A 25,669-nucleotide genomic window follows, 5' to 3' on the forward strand; every position below is an offset into this window, starting at 1 on the left:
TAGGTCTAGAATATTAATTTTCATAGCTGTAACATTATTATTTTCAGAGATATAAAAATTGGCTGAAAATTTTCTAGATTTCTGATTTTACCTCTAAAATTGTGAACAAAGAAAAACTACTTTTTTTGGAAATTAAATATGCTACTATATTCATTCGATAGCCCTTGAAATGGGATGAATTTTGAATATAATCAACAATATTGTAAAATTGAAACTTCGGGAGTTATAGGGATTCAAAGTTGAAGGGCGAAATTGTGGAATATTTTTTTTAAATCATGATTTTTATGATAATATTGTAAATTTTAAAAATAAATACTTAATTCTAGATCATTTTTTTACGAGAAATTCATTAAGCCTATTCATATCTTTATAGGACTTCTAAAAATAAAGATATGATAAGAAATGTGTTAAAAAAAAGGTTTCAAGAATCTTGTGATAACTCGAGTCAATGAAGCCACAGAACCGTGAAACTTGATGCGCTGGGCTTCTTTTGTAATTTAAGATATACTTTACGTTGAAAACATTTTTAAATTGTCAACTGTTCTTAAAATATTATGCTTGGTACTTTTTCGCGCGTAATCCATTGTCATCATTTTTTTATATCTCGAAAGTCGTTAAAGATATAAAAATATTTTGAAGGTAGACCTCACTTGAAAACTCATTTGAAGACGATTTCAGAAATCTGCTTGTATTTATCTTCATTCTGAAGCAAGATATGACCAAGGGCGGAAATTTTTCTAAAATATTCATTGTTCTCAACTTTTCAGTATCTCAGAAACTACTTGTCATATGAATATGGGACTAATTTCATTTGATTTCTTTTCAAAAATTGATCTAGATTAATAATTTTCATAGCTATAACATCATTATTTTCAGAGATTCAGAAATTGGCAGAAAATTTTCTAGATTTCTGATTCTACCTCTAAAATTGTGATAAAATAAAAACAATTTTTTTAATAAAAATTTTATTAAAAAATCTACTACCAATTTTCTTAATTTTATTTTTATTTTTTTTATATGATAATTTTGGTTATTTATGCAAAAAAATTTTTCTAAAACTTTCTTTACTGTTTTTCAACTATAAAATATTCAAATCACTATATATTTATTCAAATTTTTAAATACTTTTTTATTTTATTTTTTATTAATTCAGTACGTCAGTGACTCTAAAAGAAATCCGATGTTATTTCACAATAAATACAAAATTACCGGTGACTACTCTAATTAATTATTTAATATTTTATGGTTCTAAACATACTAGTTTTAACAGTAATTTTAATTTAAATATTGTAGAAGATCTCACAAAACTTAAAAATAATTTACTTAATTAAAATTTTCCTATTTATACTAAACCAAATAAATCTTCAATGCGCACATATTAATAATAAGTTAAATTACATAGTAATGTATAAAGTTTTAAATTAAAAGATATAAGTATTACTAGCTGTATATATTTTCTCATTATAAAAAAACTATATAATTTTTATTAAACATTGTTTTATTAAATAATTACAAAATCTTAATCTTAAATAATTGTATAAAAAGATAATATAAAAAACCCAAATATAAATAATGTTTGCCAAAGTATAATTTATTTAAGCAATTCATATAAAAAAAACCAAGTATTCTTATTACAGTAAAAAAATAATTTTATTGTTAGTTACTTTATATAATATTCACAGGTATAAATACATAAAAACTTAATTTCCAATATAGTATACAATTTCAATGGATGTTTCATTTGTATGTAATACTAACAATCAAGAAAGTTTGCTGCCATTAACAATTCTAGAGACATTTCTGGTTCAACTTTAAACTCAGGAATTTCACTCGCAGAATTGGTATATCTGGCTTTGTATAAGAAGTAGTAGCACACTTTTTGCAAAACATGAGATCTAAATAATAATAAATAAATAATATTTAATATATTTTGTAAACTTACGGTAACTCTTTAAAATGAACAACATTACATTCATTTTCATTGTATGTTCCTGGTCCAGAAAGCATAGCTTTTATTGTACCACTAGCCATTACAAGATTTTTAGGAAGGTAAAATTTATGATTATCAGAACTAACTAATTTAACATAATTTGCATTTGGTCCATTAATTGTTGGCTTTTCATTCATACTAAATTCTTCACCATAATCCATAACTATGCTGATAATTAAAATTTATAGATTCAAGTAATTTTTAATTAATAATTCTGTAAATAATATAACTTATCTACAGTCTTCTCAACAAAAAAAAGTGTAGTATAACCAATGTAATCAAAAACGTTTTCCCACAGCGATATAAACAAATCTCTTGGCAAGAAACGTGACGTATTCGTGTCAATAGTATAACATTTTATTATTGTATACTTATTTTTTTTAACATAAACACATTAAAATAACAATAGTAAGTTTTACTTCTATTCTTATTTTTTTTATATTCATCCATAGTCAGTTTATTTTGATATTTAATAACATTCTATTAAAGTAATTCTGTACAGGTTGAAAAATAATAGAAAGGATTAATCTTTCTTTTCTAATGTACTATGAATTTAAACGTAAGACAATACAATCTTGGAGCTAAATTAATTGTTGCTGATTCCGATTGGGCATCACATACTTTAAAAAACGATTTAGTTGATATACCAGCTCATTTAAGACCTGATCCTGACGCTGAAACTATTCCTTCTTGCTTTAGAGAACAGGTAATAACATTAATTTTTTTTTGTTAAATGAATAAAAAAACTTTTTATTTAGGATAAATTTGGTGACGGAGATAATCGTTGGAACGACACAGGTTTAAGTACTATTCCATTTTGGCATGCTCCTCCATTAAGAAATTATCCAAGACAATTTTAAACAAAATCTAATAATTTTTTTTATTAATTTTATACTAAACAAAAATCATTAATAATAATAATAATATATAACAAATATTTATATAATTGAAATAAAAAAATGGGAAATGAAATATCAGGAAATAATGGTACACCAAGTTCTTCCATGTCTTTTTTTTCATCTCGTTCACAATCACAACCACCAGGAACATCAACAATGATAACAGTAAATAGAGGTGGAAATAATTTAATGAATCCTGAAAATGATCCAGATGTTATTAGATTAAATGAGATTCCAAAATTTTTACCAATTATGAAAGGTTCTGTACTAAATACATCAGTACCACAACGTGATATATATAGACAAATAAATCCTAAATTATTATATGATAAATTTTCTGAACTTCATATACGTATGAATGAAAATGCACGTTTTATACAATCTGGACAAAATGAAATATTTGGAAATATAAAAAAAGTTGACAATGCTGTTAAAAGAATAACCTGTGAATTACGTTTACGTGAAAATAAATATAAAAAATTAGATGGTGAAATGCTTAATCTTCATTCTCTTCAACAAACTATAGATGATATTCATAGAACGATTGAAAATTTATGTGAAAATATAAAAGAAATTAACACATGTCTTAATGAAAATCAAAGACTTCCCCCATTAGATTTGAATAAAGGTTTAAGGAGTACCAATGATAATGAAAATCCATTAACTAAAATTAATCCCACATTTGAACATACTGTTGTAGATGTTGTAGAAAAAAAAGAAAAATAAAAAAATTATTTTTATTCTACAAATAAATGTTTGTAGATTTTGTCTAATAATTAATATGACTATTTTATATTATAAAATGTGTTAATTGTATCACTAAGGCTATCTTGCTTAAAACTACTTTTTTTTTTATTCAGAAAATAATAACGTATAAAATAATAGACTTTAGATTTTCAATGTTATTAAAATGAAGTTATTAGGTAAATATATAAACAAAGACAAATCGGGTTCAATAAAAGTTTTGCTAGAGGAAGAAGAAGATATGTGGCAATTTTATAATTTGATACGTGTTGGAGATTTAGTCAAAGCATCAACAGTAAGAAAAGTTATTATGGAATCAGAGACAAGAAGTAATAGTAGTCAAAAAATAAATATGAATTTGGTTGTTGCTGTTGAGACAATATCATTTGATCCAACAACTTGTACATTACATTTAAAAGGCAAAAATACTGAAAAAAATGATTATGTAAAATTAGGACAATATCATACATTAGACATCGAACTTGGTAAAACTTTTACTCTTCACAAAGAACAATGGGATAGTATAGATTTTCATAGATTAGATGAATGTCAAAATACAGTATCAAAGAAGGCTGATGTTGCTGCAATTATAATGCATGAAGGTTTGGCTCATGTTTGTTTGTTAACTGATAATTTAATAATGACAAAAGCTAAAATTGAAATATCAATACCAGGAAAAAGAAAAGGATATTCTTCACAACATGACAAAGCATTAGAGAGATTCTACAAACATATATCCAATGCTTTTATTAAAACAATTGATTTTGATATTGTTAAATGTATTATAATAGCTTCACCAGGATTTTACAAGGACTCTTTTTATGACTATTTACAAAATTTTATGGAAAACAATAACAAAAAAATGACACAGGAAGAAAAGAATAAATTTTTACTTGTTCATAGTACAAATGGTTTCAAACATAGTATTAAGGAAGTTTTAACTGATCCTAATATACAAAAAAAACTTGGTGCTACTAAATCACAACAAGAATTAAATCAAGTTTTACGTTTCCAACAACTTCTTAATGTATGTCCTGAGAAAGCATTTTATGGACCAAGAGATGTTATTAAAGCTAGTAATCTTTTAGCAATTGAAACACTTCTTATTTCTGATTCATTATTTAGAAGTCATAATTTAGAGGAACGTGCTAAATATGTAAAACTTGTTGAAAATGTTAAAAAACAAGGTCAAAATGTTTACATATGTAGTAGTCAACAATTATGTGGAGAACAGTTAAATCTTTATAGTGGAGTTGCTGCAATTCTTAAATATCCAATGCCTGAATTGGAAAATGATAATTATTATTCATCTGATAGCAGTAGTTAATAATATATAATTTATTTTTATTAAAAAAAGTAATATTTTTATCTTATTTATATTTCCGATATTATAATATAAATGCTTTTATTTTATATTATTAATTGAAATTTTTTGTAAATTATATTTAGAAACAAATTTTCTAATTAAAAAAAAAGAAGGATGTAATTATGATGTATAAATTTCTTTTATAAAGTAATGATTTCAAAGTATTACCAAGAACCCATCAAAGTAATATCCTTCCGCATTAAAATAAATATTTTTTAAATTATTACATAAATATAATTTTTATCAACGATTAACGTCAATAAATTTTAAATCATAATTATTTATTGCATTTCAAATTATAAATGCTAACGTTGTTTTCTGATTATATAATAAAAGTTTATAAATAATTGAAAGAAATATTCTAACAAATAACAGTAATGTTAATTTTTCATTTATCATTTTCTTATACCATATATAGAAGGTATTAAATTTTATATCAATGTGGTATTATATAATATTTATTCATAATAAATAATAGCTAATTGAATACAAAAAAAATATATTATAATTTATATATTAATAATTTAATAATTTGACGAATAAATGTTTCTATAATTACCATTACTAACAGCTGATTTTATTTTATGAATATTTTAACATATATTATCAAGAATACTTTAATGTGATTGGTTTTTTTAATATAATTAGGTGGAGAAAATAAAATAAAAAAGTTAAATCTCTATTTCTTTTAATTATAAAAATTATGACAAATATAAAATAACATTTAATTATTGAATAAGATTTTACTTTTTTTCTAAAAAATTTTTTAGATGACTGGAAAATTAATTACAATTTTACTTTTTTTACTATTTTTTTATGGTAACCAATCTTCACCATTAAATAATGATAGATCTTTATGTGCTTCTATAATCAATAATATACCGGCAACATTTATTTCTGAAGAAATGGCTAATGATTGTAAGCCATATTTAAAAAATGAAAAATATACAGCAAGAGATACTAGGACACCATCATTTAACTTAAAACAATCTATTTTTAGTAACAGAATGTTGTTTGATCAATTAAGAGATTCTATTGGAAATTACAGAATTTTTCAGAAATTTAAGAATCATGTTGATGCTTCTGGTAGAAATAGATATCATCCTGCTTTTACCAAGACAGGTTTTGAGAGAATGATAAAAAAAACTACTGTTAATAAATGTATCGCTTTCTTTTTTCATATATTAATATTTATTTTATAGATAAAAAACAACCAAGTAAAAAAAATGATGATTTAATAATTTTTGAAAAAAGAAATGATTTGAATGGACGTTTTCAACGTTCAGAATCACAAATTCCTGAAGGATTCTCATATGACTTCGTAAGATTTGGAAAAAGAGATCCTGTTTATATACAAAAAAATCCATCTCTTGACAATTCATTAGAAATATATAAACAGTTCTACAAAAAATCTGAAGATAATAAAACTTTTAACTTTAGAAAAGAAGGTGAACAAGATAAAAGAGGAGTTACAGAAAGTAATAATTACGATTTTGTCCGTTTTGGTTAAAGTTTTTTTCAATAACCAATTTAAAAACAAAAATAAATAAATAAAGTATTCACATATACAAATCTTTGAAACTCTCAAAAATATAACCGCAGCATCAAAAGTAACAAAACTTCTTCAAAATATAACAATAAATATAAATAAAAATTTAATTTTGTATTACTTAACAATTTATTCATTTGTTAAAAATTATATTTACATTATTAAATATAAAATTTTAACTTTGTATGGTATAAAAAAATTAAAAACTGGTTTTTTTCCATAAAATTGTCCTCCTTTTAATTTTTGAATCTGAAACCAAAAATGTAGATGCTTAAAAATTTTTTTTATATTTTTTACAATAATAAAACATTTATTATTTTTGTAACTTTTATGAATGATTTTAAATACCAATAAAGTTTTTGCAAAAATATTATTATTATACTTTGTTTTTAAAATGTACTCAGTTTTTTTTTAATGTTTATATGCTTTTATTATTATCATAACAACTTTAAGAAATAAGGTTTTTTTTATAAAACTTTCATATGTTGTTTTGAAAGCCTTTAGCATGATTAAGTTGTATTTTATTTCAACATGAGTTCATTTATTTACTCTTTTTTATGAAAAAGTAAACTTTTTCGGTCATTTCTACTTTTGTTTATATATTTTACCTAAAAACCATTTATTAAAAAAATAAAAAATTTTGACTTTATGAAGCATATTATTTATAAGAAAATGAAATTGTTTTAAAATTGTACTAAGAAAAATTTTTCTAAAAATTGATTATACATAGGTAAGTGAATCCACTCTTTATTTAAAAAAAAATTTCATATAAAAAGATTTGAATTTTCATAAAATTTGAATCCTTAAACGAAAAATGTTCTAGTAAAAATAAAAAAAAAGTACAAGGTCTATGTGAAAGTATCAAACGTTTTGATTGTCATCAATTTCTCATCAACAAAAATCTATTCATCATTGAATATAAAATACAGTTAACAGTTATACACTTGCTAACAAGTACACTCACATCAATTAACCATATTTATACTATCACTATTAATAAAAATTAAGAATTAACAATTTTCTCAGAAAGGTATGTTTATAATTTAAATCAAATCCATTAATATAATTTTACCTAACAATTGTTTCTTTTTAATATATCATTTTTATAATTTTTTTTAATTTTAAATAGTTATAGTTTTTTATCTTAATTAATTTACAACAAAATAATGAAATTACGTTCAAGAATTACAAATGATAGTGGCAAAGAGAAAACAAATAATGTGAAGGTAAGAATTTTATTTTTTGTCAATTTTACTATTAGAAAAAAATTTTATTTTATAGAATGTTTTAATAAAAGAAAATACAACAGAAAATGTTCAGGGAGATGATAATTTTTGTAATAAAAGAAAACGGCTGCACGAGGATAGATCAAAAAGACATGTACTTGGGGAGCGTGAAAGTAAATTAGCTAGGTCGAAAGAACAACAAACTGATGTTTATAGCAAACCAAAGTCTTCTAAATATTGTTGGCAAACTGAAGGTCGTAATTCAACAAAACGTAAAAGAATTTCTTCTGTTTCTTCAAGTAATGATCATAAAAAATTAAAACTTGCTTTGGATATGAATGATGTTGATAAAGTACAAGAATGCCCAATTGAAAAAAAATTAAAAACAACAGAAGATTTATATGGATTTCTTTTTTCTAACACAATAAAAAAAGATGCAGAAGGAGTTTTTGATGAAGATAGACTTCACACACTATTAGAAAAAGAAAAATATCTACCGACTTCTTCTATTGCCGATTGTTCTCCAGCATCAACTGAAGTAGATTTAAATTCAAGATCTTATTATCAATATGTTATTGTAGGTTTCGCTATGGATAAATTTCATTTTCGATCTGAAACTGGACTACTTGCTATGACTATTTTTGATGATTGTTGGAGATTGAATCTTGTCAATTCAAACAACTATAGTTTAATGATTCTTGCTTCTGTTTATATTGCTGCAAAGTATGAAGAAACAGAATTACCTGCAATTGATGACTTTTCAAAATATGTCTTTCCTTCACATACTATAGATGACATTACTAAAACTGAAATTTTTGTAAGTTTTTTTTTGTATCATTATATTTAAATTAATTTAATTTATATTTAAGATTCTTAATGCTATAAATTTTAATCTAGTACGTCCTCTATCAATTGAAATAAGTAGATACTTTGCACTCAACTTAGCATATCCGGAAAAAGGAAATTTTATTCTTGACTATATATGTTTTGTAGTGGCAGCTGATAATAAAACAGCTCACCTTAAACCATCGACAATTGCATCATGTGCTGTGATAATTGCATGTGAATTATTTAATATTTCTCCTGGTAACAACCGCATATTACTAATGAAAGAAATTACTAAAGATAATTTATGCAAAGTGTTACCTTTAATATGTGAAGTTGTGATTGATTATGTTCAATTATTTACTAATGGGGGGAGAAATAAAACATATAATATTATCAATATTATATTTGATAAAAAAAGATATGGCAAATTGACAAGCTATTTTTATTCAAAATTACCAAAACTTTTAGGATTTTATGAAGATTTAACTGAAAAATCTGAGAAATAATTTATATATTTAAAGGCTTTATTTTTTCATATGTCATATTTTTATAATATTTATTTTTTTTTTATTTAATTATAATCTATGTCTACTAAAATTAACCAAAGTCATTTTTTATACCCATTTTATATATATATAAAAGAATACACATAAAAAAAGAATAAAAAATCTCTTATATATAAAAAAAAAAACTATTGAAGAAATTTATTTTGTATGTTAAAGAAAAAGAAATAATTAAAGTAAAGAAAAATTGATGTATAATATGAAAATAATAATTAACAATAATTACCCTTATAAAAAAGAGAAATTGATATAATAAACTAGTTTTTTTTTAAGATTTGATGGTATTTTTTGTTAAGGAGAGAAATAGTGTATAATTGACAATTAAGAATAAAATTAAAAGGAAAAAGATTATATAGAATAAAGTATGGAATATAAAAATTAAATTCAGATCATAATGTACAAATATATATACTTTAAGAAGCTCAAAATCATTATATTATTATACATCTCTTTTTGTTGGTCATCTTGGAAAACAAAAGTGTATCTTTGTGAACATTAGTTTTAATAATAAAACAAATTTTTATTAATTACAATAAGTTATTGTTTTCCTTTTAATTAGAGGGGCATCCATTTACTACTTGTGGACCTTTTTATCACTCCTTATTTTTTTGAATTTTCAAAGAAAACATAATTTTTTTATCGAATAATAATAAAAATAATAATATTAAACCGGTGAAAAGTAGGCTCTCCCAAAAAATTTGTATGTTTGATTTTTGTAAATCGTTGGTTTTTAACTCATTTTCAAAATATACAAACACATACTATTATAATAAATTTTGTTGTACTATTCTCTCATGCAGAAGCTGTTACTATTGTTGGAGCTGTAGATTCTGAAACATTATTACTATTATTCGCTTCTGTTCTTGTATCCTCTGTTTGTGATGCTTCTTTTTTTAATTCATTACTTGAAGATGTCTCAGCACAATCCTATAAAAAAATATTTGTTTAATTTATGTAAAAAAAAAACTAGTGTAAAATTATACAACTTTTAAATTATAATATTATTATTATTATATAAATAAATTAAAAAGAAATTATGTTCTCTTTTATTAAAAAAAAGGAAAAGATCTAATTTGCTATATTAACGAAAAACATAATTTTCCTACATTATATATATATACATAAATATATATATATAATAAAAAAAAAAAAGATTTTCAAGACGCTACCTTTGATGTACTGTTTGCTTCCTCATTTATTACTCCATTATTCTCTTTTTCAACAGTTGCTGTATTATTAGTAACGGAAGAAGACTTCGATGACTGCTCCTTCTTCTCATTATCATTTATTGTGACTGATATGTCATCAAAATCAATTATCTCATGAGATACTTTAGGTGGTGGATTTTGTCGATATTCATATTGTGAAACTTCAAAAAGAATGTCATTTAACATACGACTTATACCACTATCCATCTGAAAGATATTTCCATTAACAAAATAATTGGCAAAATTATTCCTTACCATTGTGGAAAGAGATAAATCCAAAATACTGTAACGGTGTTTTGTAAATAAATGCATATTTGATGGAATTTTCGCCATATTATATAGAATGTTTGTTGCTCTTCTTAACATGTTCCATGTTGTTCCCATAACTTCTGCATTTTCTTTTAACATTTGTATACCAGAAGTTTGTTGTTGTGTTATTTGATTCAAATTTCCATTAATAAATTCTAGGAAAGTTATTAAATATTTAACCGCAGATGTTTCATTAGCCAAGACATAACAAACTTCAGGATAGATGGTAACTAAAGAATCTAATATCACTAAAGCATACTCACGTATTGGGACCTCTTCACTAAGAATTAAAAATTCACTTAAAATTTTTATCATCTCAATTGTTCTTTTGAATGAACCAGTACTATATAGGAGATCTGTATTGCTTTCTTGTATAACCATTTTGCCTATTACATCTAGTGCAAAATGACGTGCTGAGGAATCACCACTTATAATAAAATCTTTAGCATATGATGTATTACTTGTTAACCAAAATATTAAACCATCCATTATTGAAAATGCTATTGGACTATCTAATTCCATTAAATTTAGGTAACCTGCAATATATGAAAGTATTACAAAAGCATCTTGTCTTAATGAATCTGCCACATTATCAAGTAAATATTCATCATTGTCATCTTTTTCAAGCAATAAATCAGCATCAGAATCTTCTAATGTTGTTAATGTACCTATTCTAGATGTCAAATCTTTTCCATCAAACTTTGGTTTCTTCAATTTTACTATTTTTGTTTCTTCTACACGTAATCGAAGGAATTTTCCCAATAAATGTAATAAACCATAATGACGAGCCATACATTTTTCATTTCTTGGTAAAAATGCAAATCCACGTAATATATTTGACAAAGCCAAACATCTTGTAGCTAATTCTTGCTTGTTCCTATTGCGGAAATTAAACAACCCATTACCTTTTTTTCTTTTTATCTCATTAATTATATCACCATTATTAATATTATCATTGTTACTATTATTTAAAACTTCTTCATCTTTATTCACCATAATTACACAATCTTCCTCCTTGATATTATTATCATTTTTTGATATTTTACAAGGAATGTAATCACTATTACCATTACATTTTCTCTTTGAATTCTTAAGTATTTCAATTTCATCCTCAAAACATAGTTTATTTTTTAAAAGTATGCCAATTCTTGAAGATAAGCCACTACCATAACCTTGATAAAATTTCTCACCTATTGCTTCAGAATCTAATGATTCATCATAATAATCTTTATCTAAATCAAAAGTTATTGGTCTTTGCCTTTCTAAATCTAATGGAATTTTTCTATCCACATATTTAATTTTAAAACCATTTTTTTGTAATGTTTTGCTAAATATTTTCACTACTTTCAATGAATCATTATTATCAACAATATTTTCACAATTATTATCTTCTTTTTTATTATTTTTATTTAAATGACCATTAACAAATTTAGAATTTATTGGCGTCCTACTTGAAGTAATATTTGTACTATTGCTACTACAATCAGAATTTGGTGAATTATTTCTTGATACTAATGTATCATCAAATTCTGTCTTTAAAAGCTCTTTCTCTTCAACAATTAGCAATGCTTTTTTACAATTGTATAATTTAAATTCATCTGGATACAACAATGACAGTGCAGCGCGTAAATGTTCTACTAACAAATTTAACAAATCCGGGAATGCCTCACAATTAAGATAAAAATTTGGATCTGGATCATAAATCATTATTTCAAGATTATTTATAGCCCATATTATTTCTGCTTCTAAACCACTTCGTAATGCCATTATAAAACGTTTTGGATGATATAAAGGTAAATCACGAATAAATATTTTCTTTCGTTTTTTACTTGAATTATAATCTATTCCTTCAACACAATTAGGTGGCATAACTTTTGATATTGGTACTGAAGGTGCTGAAGAAAAACAAGGTAATTGACTAATTACATTTCCTGTAATAATATTATGAGATGCTGTTGATCCAATTATTTGTCCTGGTGTTCCAGTATGTTGTTGAGATTGCTGTTGAGGCATCATTGACCCTAACATAGGACCACCTGAACTCATTCTTGATACAATTCCATTATTATTATTCATTAAAGATGGATATTGCATTGATGGTTGTTGAGGTATTGATTGTTGAGTCATAGGTGGATATTTTCCTCTGTTCTGATGATTTTGTGATGTTTGAGGTGATGGTGGTGGTGGAACACCTGGATACATTGTTGGTCGACGTTGCTGTTGTTGTTGTTGTTGATGTTGTGCAGAAGATACATTAACACCAGGTTGAGAATATAACGGTGGACCAGTACTTTGAGGTGGCATTCTTCCCCACATTGGGTTCTGATAAGGAGGATATCCTTGTCCACCAATTGGTGTATTTGATGGTTTCGGTGAGTTAATATAACTACCTGTAGATGGTGGTGGATAAAATGGAGAAGGTTGTTGTTGTATTTGAGGAGGTGGTTGTTGCGGTATTGGTTGTTGTACTGGAGTTTGTGAATGACTTGGAATAGGAGCATTAGATAAAGAACTTTGTGATTGATCTTCACTTATCGCAGACATTCGACTATTAGAATCAGGTGTATCAGGTGGTGGGCCAGTAGATGGAGCACGACTATTTACCTGAGATGGTGTAGCAGATTTTCTTTGAGCATCTTGAGCACTTGATTGTTGCTGAGATGTAGGTTGTAATTGTACAGGTAAATGACTCATTGGTGTTGATGAAGCCCCTGGATATCCTACATGTTGATGTGGTGGTACCATAGTATTTCCATAATATCCTCCACTTCTATTTGGATCATCATAAGGCATATGTTGTTCAGAACCAATAGGCATATTTGGTGGCCTCATATGAGGATGTGGTGGCATTCGTTGAGGAATATTTGAATTATATGGATATCCAGGTGGTGGTTGTGGTTGACTCCATTGAGGATAAGGCATTTGATGATATGGATATCCTCCAGGACCCATCTCTCCTGAATGATGCTGTGGTTGTGGGTAACCTTAAAAATAAAATGAATTAAATCATAAATAAAAAGAAAATTTTTTTTTTTTATAAAATCACAACTGGACAAAAATTAAATAATATTCCTTTTTTAGAATATTAAAACATGCTTATTTACTACTATTCTTAATCTTTATTTAAATATAATAGAAATAAAAAAAAAGATAATTGACATGCTCTTTCGCAAACAAAAGAAATGAGATATTAATTATTGATAAAAAAAAAGGAATATATATGATAGAATTAATTAAAATGAAAAGATTCATATATTTGTCCAGATGTAAATGAATATTAAAATGGAATAAGAAAGGTATTATTTATAAAAAAAATACCAAATATTGTATTTTTTTTTTGTTGTAATTATATAATAATCATACTTATTAATCTCTGATTCCCATAATATTGATATGGAGCTAAATTTTGAGGGTTAATAAGAAGTAAATTATTGTAATTATTACTACGGCTATCTGGAAATCTATTAGTTTTAGCTTGATTTAAATTTGTAATGTTGATATTAGGCCTTCCGGCCGACCCCATCAAATAGTAGTGATGATGATGAATTTTGATACAGTCAATATATATTATTTTATAGTACTAAATCAAAATAACAATTACATACATAAATAATAAGCTTATTATTAATTGCAAAAGATTCGTGTAACTAAAATTAGCAATATTATATTTTAATATGTTTATAATAAGAGTGCCAAGTTAATAATTATTAAATGAAAAGGGTATAAAGAAAGATATATTACTGAAGAAGTATATTATATATACAAAATAAAAAGAGCTAAGTGCAAACCTGATTTACGGCTCTCCACATATTATATATATATATATATATATAAATATATATATTTATATATTCTCAAGCAGAGCCATAAAAGAAGAGTACACCATGTATATATGTGTTAGTTTGTATGTGTATATCTATTCGTGTGTTGATAAGAAAATTTTTCATATGTGATAATAATTTATGTTATTTTTGCCTACATCAGCTGACATGTATAGATATATATCTATAATATTAAAGAACATACTCAACGGTGTAAATGTCAGTAATATATATAACTAACTAAAAGTCTTATAATGAGTTGCCAAAAGACTACAGACAACCTTATCCTTTATATGAAAAGAAAAGTTAGATGTGCGTGGAACGGCAAATATGATAGAAGAAATACATAATTATTACTGTTAATATGAAGATAAATTGCAGATAATAAAATGCCATATTGCCATGACATCTACAAAACTTTCTATATTTAAAAACTTAGATATACCTATCTATATACATACAAAGCTTAATAACAACAAGTATGATTATAATATTTTTTCTTTTTCCATTTTAATATCATTTCTCTTATATAACATTATATGTAAATACTTTACTTACCTTGAGATTGTTGGCCTGGAACACCATATCCTGGTCTACCACTACTTTGAGGATGTTGTGAAGTTCCTTGTGGCATACCATGATTAGATGGTGCTGGTGTCATAGGTTGAGAATTAGAACTTGATCCATTAGGAATATTTGAACCAACTCCTGTAGTAGTTGTAGGTACAGGAGTAGCTGTAGCTGGTGCTGGTTCTTTAACTTTTTTTTTCTTTTTTAATCTATCTGCATTCTCAACTGACTCTTCATAATTCTTACCCGTATCTTCACATTCTAACCTTAATACATATTTTGTATAATGTCTACGAAGTTGATAACCAGCTGCAGAGGATTCTTGCATAGATGGATGACTTAAAGGACATAATGTTTTCCATTCTTTTTTATTTGTTACTGTATCAAACCCACCACGCTCCAAAACACCTTTCCATAAACGAAATAGATCCACCGGTGTCTTACTAATACATGGAGCAGCTGTTATAATATCTTTATGTTTTTCACCTATTTTATATAATCGTTCAAAAAAAGTTTTCCTTTCATTTAATAATTCTGTTGTTAACTCTTCATTAAAGTAAACTGTCGTTGCTAATTTGTGTATAATTTCACCAGATGATAAATTTCCCCGTGACGGCGTGGTTACCACTTCCACCGAAGGTGTTGATGATGCCGATGGAGTAGGTGGTGCTGTTTTCTAAAAAAGGTATAATAGTTATAAATTTTATTTTAGATAAATATCTTATAAAGATATTGAGAGGGAAATCTACATAGTGAAAAACTTTTAATTAAAATAATATATGTTAGAGATATACTAATAAATAGTTTCACCCATATATAAATTTTATCTTATTAATGTTAATGCCTATAAAATTCTTGTCTTTTTAATTTCTTATACTTATCTGATATTACTTTATTATATCTTAATTAAAGTATCATTCATGTCATAAAAAATGTCTATTTTTTTTACAGAATAATAATATATACTTACCTGACTTGCTGATTGATTAGACCATGATGGAGAATGTAACAAAGAATTCTTAGAATCATCATTATCATCTACAGTAGAAGAATTTCCAGCAGGAGATGTTGCTTCTTTATGATTAGTATTGATACTTAAACCTAGTGCACCATTTGAAGTAATAACATCTACATTATTCTGTTGCTGACTATTACAAGGAACTTGTTGTGTAGGACTATTTTGTGAATTTCCTAGTGTTGCCATGTTTTCAAGAGACTTTTTTGATGTTTCTCCAGTTGGTGATATATTAAGAACTCCATTAGGTAACTTCGGCGTTAAAACACCTCCATTTGGCATAACGAGCTGTTGTGAAATGGGATTTGGATTGTAACAATTGGTTCCCGGCATATTTTGACCTGGTATAAATTTTTGTTGCTGTAACCACTGACTATTTTGTGGGTTGTTAGGAGGCAAACTTTGTGGTGGTGGCATTGTCTTTGGAGGCCATTGATGTTGAGGTAAGTTCTGTTGTTCTTGCAAACTCTTTTGAATTGTGGCACCGAGATCTGATTTATTAGCAATGTTCTAAAAATAGAAAAAAAAATAATTACAAAATTATGTAAATTATAATGGATAAGTAAAAATTTTATTATCCTATCTATAAAAATTTATTTACTAAACTTAATAGTACTAACTGAAGTAAACAAACAACTTAATTTTATTGAAGAAAAAGAATTTAATAACAATGCGTCGTCAATTGAAATGTATATATCCTTCCAAGTTGTAACCACTTAATCGCATAAGGAAAACGTGTAATGACTTTATTAGCCGCCCAAATCATTATATTGCGGGAAAATATTTATCAAAATCTTTTTATTATCACTAATTTTTTTTTTTTAAATATCCTTATCATGTTTTACTTTTATTTTATGGAACATATTTATTGTATAGTAACACACAAATAACACATCCAAAGGACATATGTGCATATTTGTCATTTAATATCTTATGGTCAAAAATACAATGAAACATTATCAGTTAAATATTTACTAGAAAATTATGCTTTTTCTACAGTCAATTTAAAAATAATGATTTGGTAATTATTATTAGTAATATATAGAACATTTTAAAAAATGAACAAATATATATAAAAATATTATTTTAGAAAAGAAATAACCAAAAAAAAATGAATTTAGAACTTACATTTGTCTGTGCTTCCATTGATTGTTTAGAGATTAACATGTTATTGTCAGATTTAGGAGTTGCCAAAGTTGAATTGGATTCAAAATTAGAAGTAGAGACAGTTTCAATTATAGAAGGTTTGGATAAAATATTATTTAAAATGGGGGTAGATGTGGCACTGTGTTGTTGACTTGGAGATATGGAAGAAGCTTTAACGGTTGGTGATGGTTTAGAAATATTTACCACAGCTTCTTCCGCTCCTTGAGCCGAAGTTGTTATGATAGTTGATTCGGATACTTCCGACATCTGTGTCATTAATTAAATATTATCTTTTGAGTATATATCAAGTACCTTAGCACATGATCACACTCAGGGGCAAAATCTTTTATATACTTTTCGCCAACTTTGGTTGTCAATATAATGACCTCTATTTACAATGATCTGAAACAAACAAACAACAATTACATGTATTGATAACGACTAATCAAAAAAGCAATTAAAAAAAAAAAAACTACATTAAAGATTATTAAATGATGTCTCGAAATAAATAGGAGGTGTTTACATTTGAAGGGGTCATTTTCACGCTATGATTATGGAATAATACATCTCTCACCAATTGCGTAATATATTGTAGCTGAAAAACATTATTTAAAATTAGAATGAACAACCCAATGTCTTTGGTATTTTTTCAGGAGAACTAGTAGAGGCGCTTCTGCTTAACCCAAAGAGTATTACTTTTAATTTTCTTCCTGTAAATATCTCTTCTAATGCTAATACATTGCCTTGAAGAGAGAGCGCCATTTACTATTATCAAAAAGAAGGAGCTTGTGTAAAACATTCAAAAAAGCATACAACAAAACCAAGAGACTCACAGTGTATAGAGAAGGAAAAATGGGCGCAGCTCGTTCAAGTAAGTTATTCGCTGGCGTCCAATGCATCAAAACTGCATGAAGAAATTGACATAATCTATAGAAAAGGTCGTCCATCTACGACCGAGTTGTGTGAGAGATACATACAAATACATACATCACCAATATATAAAACATAATACTTGTATCGGTGCTCGTCCCTTCAATAAAAGTAATATACAGATTGAGCGTAAAGAGAGGATGTTGTTTACATGGTTTGGTATAAAGTTTCTTCTATTAAAATTTTCATAGGTCGCGAATTATTGCATTGCTTCGGCCTTCGTTATATTATCAGTCAGTTTTACTGGCTGATGTTACTGCCGCCATCATCGCCATTTATACTGCTGAGAGTATTGTGAACAACTTTTATATAGATATACACTACGTCTTTCCTCAACAAGGGTAAAATAGTAAAACCAGCCTATATTAATAGAAATTCAAACAATTCAGAAAGACCCAAACAGCCTTTTTGGTTAGATGCAGAGTCGTAGGGGAACTATTTGCGGGAAGTCCTAGATTTTAATGTTGGTCGATGAACCTATTTATCATATATGTATTATATACATTTATATGCACATATATATGGTTTTTTACGTGTTGAATCTATTTTTCTCAAAAGAAATAAAATAAATGTGTACCAAAAATTTCTATTTTAAAAAAAGCATAAATAATGTACTCTTTTTATAAATGAGAGAGATGTCATATTTTAATAAAAAAAAAAAAGAAAAAAATGCCAATAGTAGTATTTTACATGAGTGCGCGTGAAAAAAAAATGTACAGTGGCGCAGGGGCTGGTGTATATATATATATTATAAATTTTATACATACTATCACATTATATATGTGAGATACATCCTAATTTTTTTTTACAAAATTTATATACAAGAAAATATCTTTTTTTTTGGCATTTATAACTAATTATTAAGAAGAATTTTGATATTTATACATAGAAATTCAATAGAATTCATTTGATAAAAGATGTCAATTCATACAACAAACCATACAGGAGATGATAATATACCATGGTTATAGTGATGTGAGACTGATGATACACAACAGTAAAAGGAGAAGGCGAAGAAGATGGTTGCGTTGTTGATTTCGCATTCAGAGACTGACAAAATTTTAATGCACTCTTAGTGATGGATCCATTGGAGCACATAGATGCAAAGAGTTATTTTTACATACCACTGTCAAAGATATATGTATATATATATAAATATAACGAAAGGCAAAATGTCTCTCTATCTACCGATATGACGTACTTTCTTAAATATTTTCACTTTGTCCTTCTTTATTCAATGAAAAACAAAAAGAATACAAATTCAATTTAAATTGTAAAAAATTATAAATTTTTGTTAAAATAAAAGAAATTAAAATTCAATTGTATATTTTTTAAAATTATAAAAAAAAAATTATTATTATTTTTTTAAATAATTAAAGGTATTTGATATTTAAAAAAGTTACTTGATTAACAATATAGAATTTTTTTTTTTTTGGAAATTAATTAATTAAAAATTTTTATTTTTAATTCTTCAAAATAAAATAAATGTTATCGATTTTTTTCTCTAAAAATAAAGTTTTATTGATAAATTTTGTTAAAAAAAATTATATAATAAAGTAATTGATCTTCGATAAATTTTTTAAAAAAAAAATAAAATAAAAATAAGGGAATTGATCTATAGTAAATTAATATTTTCTAAGATCATTTTTAAAAAAATTTTTAAAATAAAATAAAGTTTTTAATGAAAAGAAATTGATAAAAAAAAAAGTATTCAACACTATGATTTTAAAAAAAAATGATAGCCAATATCAATTGCCGTGATAAATAAAAAAAAATGTATTTTATTATATATAATTCTAAGAAATTTTATGTATAGATTTATGTGTTTTAATTCATCATGTCACAATTGTATAAGTTGTAAAAAGAAAGAAAACACTCATGTATTTTGTTCAACAAAAGGTTCATTATGTATAATATATTATAAACAATTTGCATTTTAAAATTGATTGTAATAACATATCCATTATGTGAATTAATTTATCTTATTTATCGTAAACATATATATATATATATATTCACGTCCTCCATATATTTATTGTATAAAATAAAATATTGATGAATATAAAAGAGAGAGTGTGCATTATAAAATGAAGAGAGATGAAAAATACATAATATTTCAATGCGCGGATGATGAATACTTTTGAATAAACAAAATTGTTATTCATCTTTATATTTATTATGCCTAATAAATAATCAATATGGGTATTATTCTTTTTTCGTCCCCTTTTAAATATAATTAATAAAGTATATTTTATAAATAATAAAAAGACAATAAAGAACTTATCAAATAAAAAAAAATAATTAATGTTTGGGATAATATTTTATATGCAAAAATATCCTTTTTTTTTATATTCAAAAAAATATTTTAAATAAATAACTATTTTAATTTTTTCTTTTTATAAATATATTTATGTAATTTTTTAATAAAGTGACAAATTAATAACAAAAAAAAAGAAAATAAAAATCAATTAGAAATATAATTAGTCAATAGATGAGTAGAAAATGACAATTAATATAAAATAAACAAAAAAGTTAGTAATTAAACCGGAAAAAAAATTTAGAAAATTTTTAATAACTTTTTTAAATTACTTATATTATTAATTAAAATTATTTTTTTTTAATGTAAATATTTAATCTTTATATATAGAATTATCAAATGCATAACAAACATACAAAATATAGATTATCATAAACATTCATAAAAGATAACTTTATTAGTAAAATACATATTTATGTTATACAATAAAAAAGGTGTCCATTTTTTTAAATGTCGAGCATCTTTTTTTTTTATAAATTTTATATTGTCTGTATATCACAAGAAGTTTCATAATTTTTAATTTCCAAAAAGGAAATACTTTCTTTTACAAATTTTTTTTTTTGCATAAGGAAAATATTTTTAACATTTCTGTTTTGGAACTATCATTAATTTTAAAACTTTTCGCCTTGTTTTTTTAACTTTGAATATTATTAAATATTATTATTTTTTTGTTTTTAAATTAATTATTAAATAATTACTAAACATTTGATTTGCACAAAACATTTATTTAATATACTAATGATTTCTAAAATATTATTCTTTGTAAAGTTTTTATAATTAACAAATGCATTTGATAATCGATAAAAGGTATTTGATAACTTATAAAAGGTAAAAAGTATAAAAAATTTTAAACTTTCTTTCACTGATAAGAGTCAGATTTGTTTTTTTCTTCGCAGGATCAAAAAAAAAAGGGAGCGATGATAAAATATATTCTAGTTCAGTGATAATGTTTTGGAGGAAGTTGCAAGGAAAACAAATAATACTTTGTAGAAAAGGGAAAACAGAAAAGTATCTTAATATGTATTAAAATGCATTAAAAGAAACTACTATACACAACAAATAAAAATATATACTTTTAAAGATATATGATGTTCATTGAACTATAATAATACGATAAGACGGTTTTTGGACGATTACAGACAGTCTGTAGAAATTTAAATTATTAATCTCATTAAACTTTCCTTCCTGACTACTTTCTAATTAATTGTAAAATAAAGTAATATATTTAAATCTTTAATGATAAAATGGTTTATGCATTATGACATTTTCTATCAACAATAATAAATAATATATAAAATTAAAAATATTTCCAAAATAAACTTGTTTTTCCTTATATTTTATATTATTTCTTTATATAAACTAATAGAATGTCTGATAATAACATACAAATTTTGTTCTTCTTTAAAAATTAAATAAAAATATTGAATCAATGAAATTTTTCTTATCAACTAATAGAAAAAAAATATATATATATATAAATATTTTTACAAATAGGTCAAATATTAATTATTTCAATCTTGATTAGCAACAATTTAAAGATGTCGCTTCAATCTATTTTTCTGCGTCACCGCAGTTGAAGTGCATATTTTTTTCGATTCTTTTTTTCAAAAGGCTATCATTGTTTGCTTTGACATTCATAGAGTATTATATTTCAAGTGAAAAAAAGTATTATAATTAATACTTTGTATCAAGTGTTAATAATAATATAAATGTAAATATGCTTTTTAATCAGATGCTCACACTATTATTTTAATTTGTTATCATTTTTGATACTTAATTAGTAAAAAATATGAAGGCGTATAATTAGAAAGAAATTTTTTAATTTTGTTCGACAAAATTAATTAACATATAATTTTGTTAAGACAACTTTAGATTTAAATAATCATACCGTCTTATTATTATTAAAAATAGCATTATATTGGAAAATAAGAATGATCCTATAAAATACTAATGATTGACATTAGATTTAAGTGTAGAAAAATGACAAGATGAATCACTATATACACATATTAAAAAGGTTTTGACAATATTCATACTATCAGTAATTTGTTATTTGTAAAAAATTGAAGACTGACTTTAATTTCGTAAACTAGAAAAATTTAAAAATATATTGAGAATGAAATGATAAAATGTGACATTTATCTTTACTCCTTAGAGTATTAATATTTTATTTGTTACATAACATAAAACTTTGAACTGTAAAACACCAACAATGACAATTTTTCAAAAACGAAAATAAACAACAAAAAAAAATATGTTTATATTATTTAATAAAAATTCATAATTTTAAATTATGTTTTGGCTCCGAAAGCATCAGGCATCCTTTCGATAGTATAACGATAATTTGCAATATACATAATAGGTACACCAGGAATTTTTCGTATTCTATTTTTTAAATCTTTATCACATGTAGCAACAATATAACATTTATGTTGCTTTATCCTATCTACAATACAATCATCGGCATATATACCTTTATGTGTACATTTTAATCTTTTTACTCTAGAATCTTTTAAAATTTTTAAAGCAACTTTAAAACGATTTCCATTTTTTTCTAATTCCCCAAAAACACAATCTGTGACATATGGTATAGTTTTAGCATATAAACAATCCATTAAGCCTTTCATTAATTCTATTTTATTTTTTACCGAAAAATTGATAAAATTAGTATCAATAATAACATGAAATGGTGGTCCAAGTTGAGTGTTATATCTTAAAAACATGGCACTTGATACTGTTGGAGCTTCTACCAATTTAATTGTTTTACCATCATCCTTTTTCTCATTTTTCTTTCTTTTTTCTTCATTTCTATAAGATAAAAAAGTAAAATTACTATCATCATTTAAACGTACATTCTTTCATCTGTTGCCTTTATAAGTTTGACTCTGTTTTTAGCAAATTTAGCTGTTGATTTATATTTTCCCTATAATTATTGAATTATACAAAACAATATGTAGAATAATATACTTACCATAATAATTTATTAATAATAACAACGTAGTATAAAGTTATTAAAAAAAAATTTTTTTCAAAACAAATCAATACACTTCTCCAATTAAATAGTTTTATACAGTAGAAACTCTTTTTGGGATGTATAATTATTTCTATTAATTATTGGTGATGTTATAAATAACAACTGCAATTATGTCAAAAAACAAAACTAATAAATATTATGATTATGATGGTATGTTGTTAATGTTTTTTTTATTTTTTTTATGTTAAAATGTTTTCTAGATATATATGATTATGACGATGAAGATTATTATGACGATGATGATTCTTATCCTACACCTAAGCCAAAACAGGCACCTGTAAAGAAAGCTAATACTAGTAATATAAAGATTGACAACAATAAAAAAAATGATAATATTATATCTAAAATGACAAATGTTTCTATATCAAAAACTGATTCTCAAAAAGTATCACAATCATCGACTAGTAAAACGTTAACACCCAAAGAAATTATGTTATCCACACAACCAAAATACAATAAAAAAATTAAACAAACAAATGAAAAAGAAACACTTAATCTTATTATAGCAGGACATGTTGATGCTGGTAAGAGTACAATAATGGGTCATTTATTATTTCAATGTGGAAATATTGATAAAAAAACAATGCATAAGTATAAAAAAGATTCTGAAAAAATAGGTAAAAGTTCTTTTGCATTTGCCTGGGCACTTGATCAAACAACAGAGGAAAGAGAACGTGGTATTACAATTGGTGCAGGTAGGGCATCTTTTCAAACTAAGTCAAAAAATGTTATTGTCCTTGATGCACCTGGACATAAAGATTTTGTTCCTAATATGATTAGTAGTGCAACACAGGCTGATGCTGCAATACTTGTTATTAATGCTACAAAAGGTGAATTTGAAACTGGTTTGAATGAGGGAGGACAAACTAGGGAGCATGCTATACTACTAGGACATCTTGGAATTAGTAATTTGATAGTTGCTGTTAATAAACTTGATACAGTTAATTGGGATGAAATTAGATTCAAAGAAATTATTAGCATCATAGATGACTTTTTAAAAAATGATGTTAATATTAAAAACATTTCTTATATTCCAATTAGTGGTTTAGAAGGAATTAATTTAGTTGAAAAACCAATAAATCATCCTTTAAGTAAATGGTATCATGATAACTCACTTTTGGAAGCAATAGATTCTATTTCTGTAAAACAAAGAGATATTGATAAACCATTAAGAATTGTTATAAATAGTGTATTTAATTCTACCTCAACATCAGTTGTTGTTGGAGCTAAAATTGAATCTGGTTTTGTTGAAAAAAATGAAAAATTATTTATAATTCCTTTATATTGTCAATGTACTGTTAAAAATATTACATTAGATGATTCCTCATCACCATTAAATACTCCTGTATTTGCTGGAGAACAAATAATTATTACATTAGCAGGAACTTTTGAAGAAAATTCTATTTCTAATGGTTTTGTATTATGTCGAGGTGGTTCAGAAGCATTAATTCCAATATCAAAATTTACAGCTACAATAAATATTTTTGATATACAAACACCCATTATAAAAGGAACTCGTTGTGAATTATTTGCCCATTCTCTTTGTGTACCATGCAATATCAAAAAATTAAAAAAGTCAATTGATAAAAAACATAATATAGAAAAAGAGAAACCAAGGATGTTATTAAAAAATAGTTTGGCAATTGTTCAAATTGCTACTGATTCTCCTGTTAATTTAGAGGAATTTAATAAATGTCAGGCGTTAGGACGTTTCTCATTACGTGCCTCTGGGCAAACTATAGCTGCTGGTATTATTGAATCTTGCAATTAACATTTTTATGTGAGTAACATTTCTTTACTCCATTTTCTTAATGAAGATATGATACAATATTTCTGTATAAAATAGTACATTTTATACAATATCATAAAAGGACATTTTAATTAAATTAAAAGTATAATATTTATTTATATTTATATTATAATATTATAAAAATAAATTTCTATAATTTTTTAGTTATATTGGAATTATCTTATTTATTCTCAAATGATGACAAATGGTTTTTAAAAAAATTTTTTTTATCATAACAATCAACATATATAATAGAGACCATATTCAATGATGATTTTTATTATATAAATCATCTAATAAAGTACTTAATTTTTTTTTAACAGTAATTGCATTTTAACTAAATTGACAAAGATAAATTCTTTGGA

At 24.8% G+C, this 25,669-nt stretch overlaps 9 protein-coding genes across 9 annotated transcripts; 6 read left to right on the forward strand and 3 right to left on the reverse strand.

Moving 5' to 3' along the window:
* Nucleotides 1–1,753: 1,753 nt before the first annotated feature.
* On the reverse strand, nt 1,754–2,151 carry SRAE_2000219600 (Transcription elongation factor B polypeptide 1; the record flags this gene model as incomplete). The annotated part of the gene is made up of 2 exons (XM_024653237.1): nt 1,754–1,895; nt 1,943–2,151. 2 exons carry the CDS (start codon nt 2,149–2,151, stop codon nt 1,754–1,756), a joined length of 351 nt encoding a protein of 116 aa, XP_024506734.1.
* Nucleotides 2,152–2,537: 386 nt separating this feature from the next.
* Nucleotides 2,538–2,850, forward strand: SRAE_2000219700 (Hypothetical protein; the record flags this gene model as incomplete). Its single annotated transcript, XM_024653238.1, has 2 exons — nt 2,538–2,696; nt 2,749–2,850. The coding sequence occupies 2 exons, from the start codon at nt 2,538–2,540 to the stop codon at nt 2,848–2,850; spliced, it is 261 nt and encodes an 86-aa protein (XP_024506735.1).
* A 99-nt stretch (nt 2,851–2,949) lies between these two features.
* On the forward strand, nt 2,950–3,615 carry SRAE_2000219800 (Loss of heterozygosity 12 chromosomal region 1 protein; the record flags this gene model as incomplete). The annotated part of the gene is made up of 1 exon (XM_024653239.1): nt 2,950–3,615. The coding sequence occupies one exon, from the start codon at nt 2,950–2,952 to the stop codon at nt 3,613–3,615; it is 666 nt and encodes a 221-aa protein (XP_024506736.1).
* Nucleotides 3,616–3,799: 184 nt separating this feature from the next.
* SRAE_2000219900 (Protein pelota homolog) lies at nt 3,800–4,960 on the forward strand (the record flags this gene model as incomplete). The annotated part of the gene is made up of 1 exon (XM_024653241.1): nt 3,800–4,960. The coding sequence occupies one exon, from the start codon at nt 3,800–3,802 to the stop codon at nt 4,958–4,960; it is 1,161 nt and encodes a 386-aa protein (XP_024506737.1).
* An 809-nt stretch (nt 4,961–5,769) lies between these two features.
* Nucleotides 5,770–6,509, forward strand: SRAE_2000220000 (Hypothetical protein; the record flags this gene model as incomplete). The annotated part of the gene is made up of 2 exons (XM_024653242.1): nt 5,770–6,160; nt 6,202–6,509. The coding sequence occupies 2 exons, from the start codon at nt 5,770–5,772 to the stop codon at nt 6,507–6,509; spliced, it is 699 nt and encodes a 232-aa protein (XP_024506738.1).
* Nucleotides 6,510–7,714: 1,205 nt separating this feature from the next.
* Nucleotides 7,715–9,108, forward strand: SRAE_2000220100 (Cyclin, N-terminal domain and Cyclin-like domain-containing protein; the record flags this gene model as incomplete). Its single annotated transcript, XM_024653243.1, has 3 exons — nt 7,715–7,774; nt 7,830–8,591; nt 8,644–9,108. 3 exons carry the CDS (start codon nt 7,715–7,717, stop codon nt 9,106–9,108), a joined length of 1,287 nt encoding a protein of 428 aa, XP_024506739.1.
* Nucleotides 9,109–9,957: 849 nt separating this feature from the next.
* On the reverse strand, nt 9,958–17,510 carry SRAE_2000220200 (Trithorax group protein osa; the record flags this gene model as incomplete). The annotated part of the gene is made up of 6 exons (XM_024653244.1): nt 9,958–10,092; nt 10,335–10,580; nt 10,629–13,666; nt 15,062–15,749; nt 16,044–16,598; nt 17,217–17,510. The coding sequence occupies 6 exons, from the start codon at nt 17,508–17,510 to the stop codon at nt 9,958–9,960; spliced, it is 4,956 nt and encodes a 1,651-aa protein (XP_024506740.1).
* A 5,262-nt stretch (nt 17,511–22,772) lies between these two features.
* Nucleotides 22,773–23,455, reverse strand: SRAE_2000220300 (rRNA-processing protein FCF1 homolog; the record flags this gene model as incomplete). The annotated part of the gene is made up of 3 exons (XM_024653245.1): nt 22,773–23,289; nt 23,334–23,385; nt 23,449–23,455. 3 exons carry the CDS (start codon nt 23,453–23,455, stop codon nt 22,773–22,775), a joined length of 576 nt encoding a protein of 191 aa, XP_024506741.1.
* Nucleotides 23,456–23,625: 170 nt separating this feature from the next.
* SRAE_2000220400 (HBS1-like protein) lies at nt 23,626–25,286 on the forward strand (the record flags this gene model as incomplete). Its single annotated transcript, XM_024653246.1, has 2 exons — nt 23,626–23,665; nt 23,716–25,286. The coding sequence occupies 2 exons, from the start codon at nt 23,626–23,628 to the stop codon at nt 25,284–25,286; spliced, it is 1,611 nt and encodes a 536-aa protein (XP_024506742.1).
* Nucleotides 25,287–25,669: the final 383 nt, after the last annotated feature.

This window comes from Strongyloides ratti (genome assembly GCF_001040885.1).
Source record: "Strongyloides ratti genome assembly S_ratti_ED321, chromosome : 2".
NCBI lineage: Eukaryota > Metazoa > Nematoda > Chromadorea > Rhabditida > Strongyloididae > Strongyloides > Strongyloides ratti.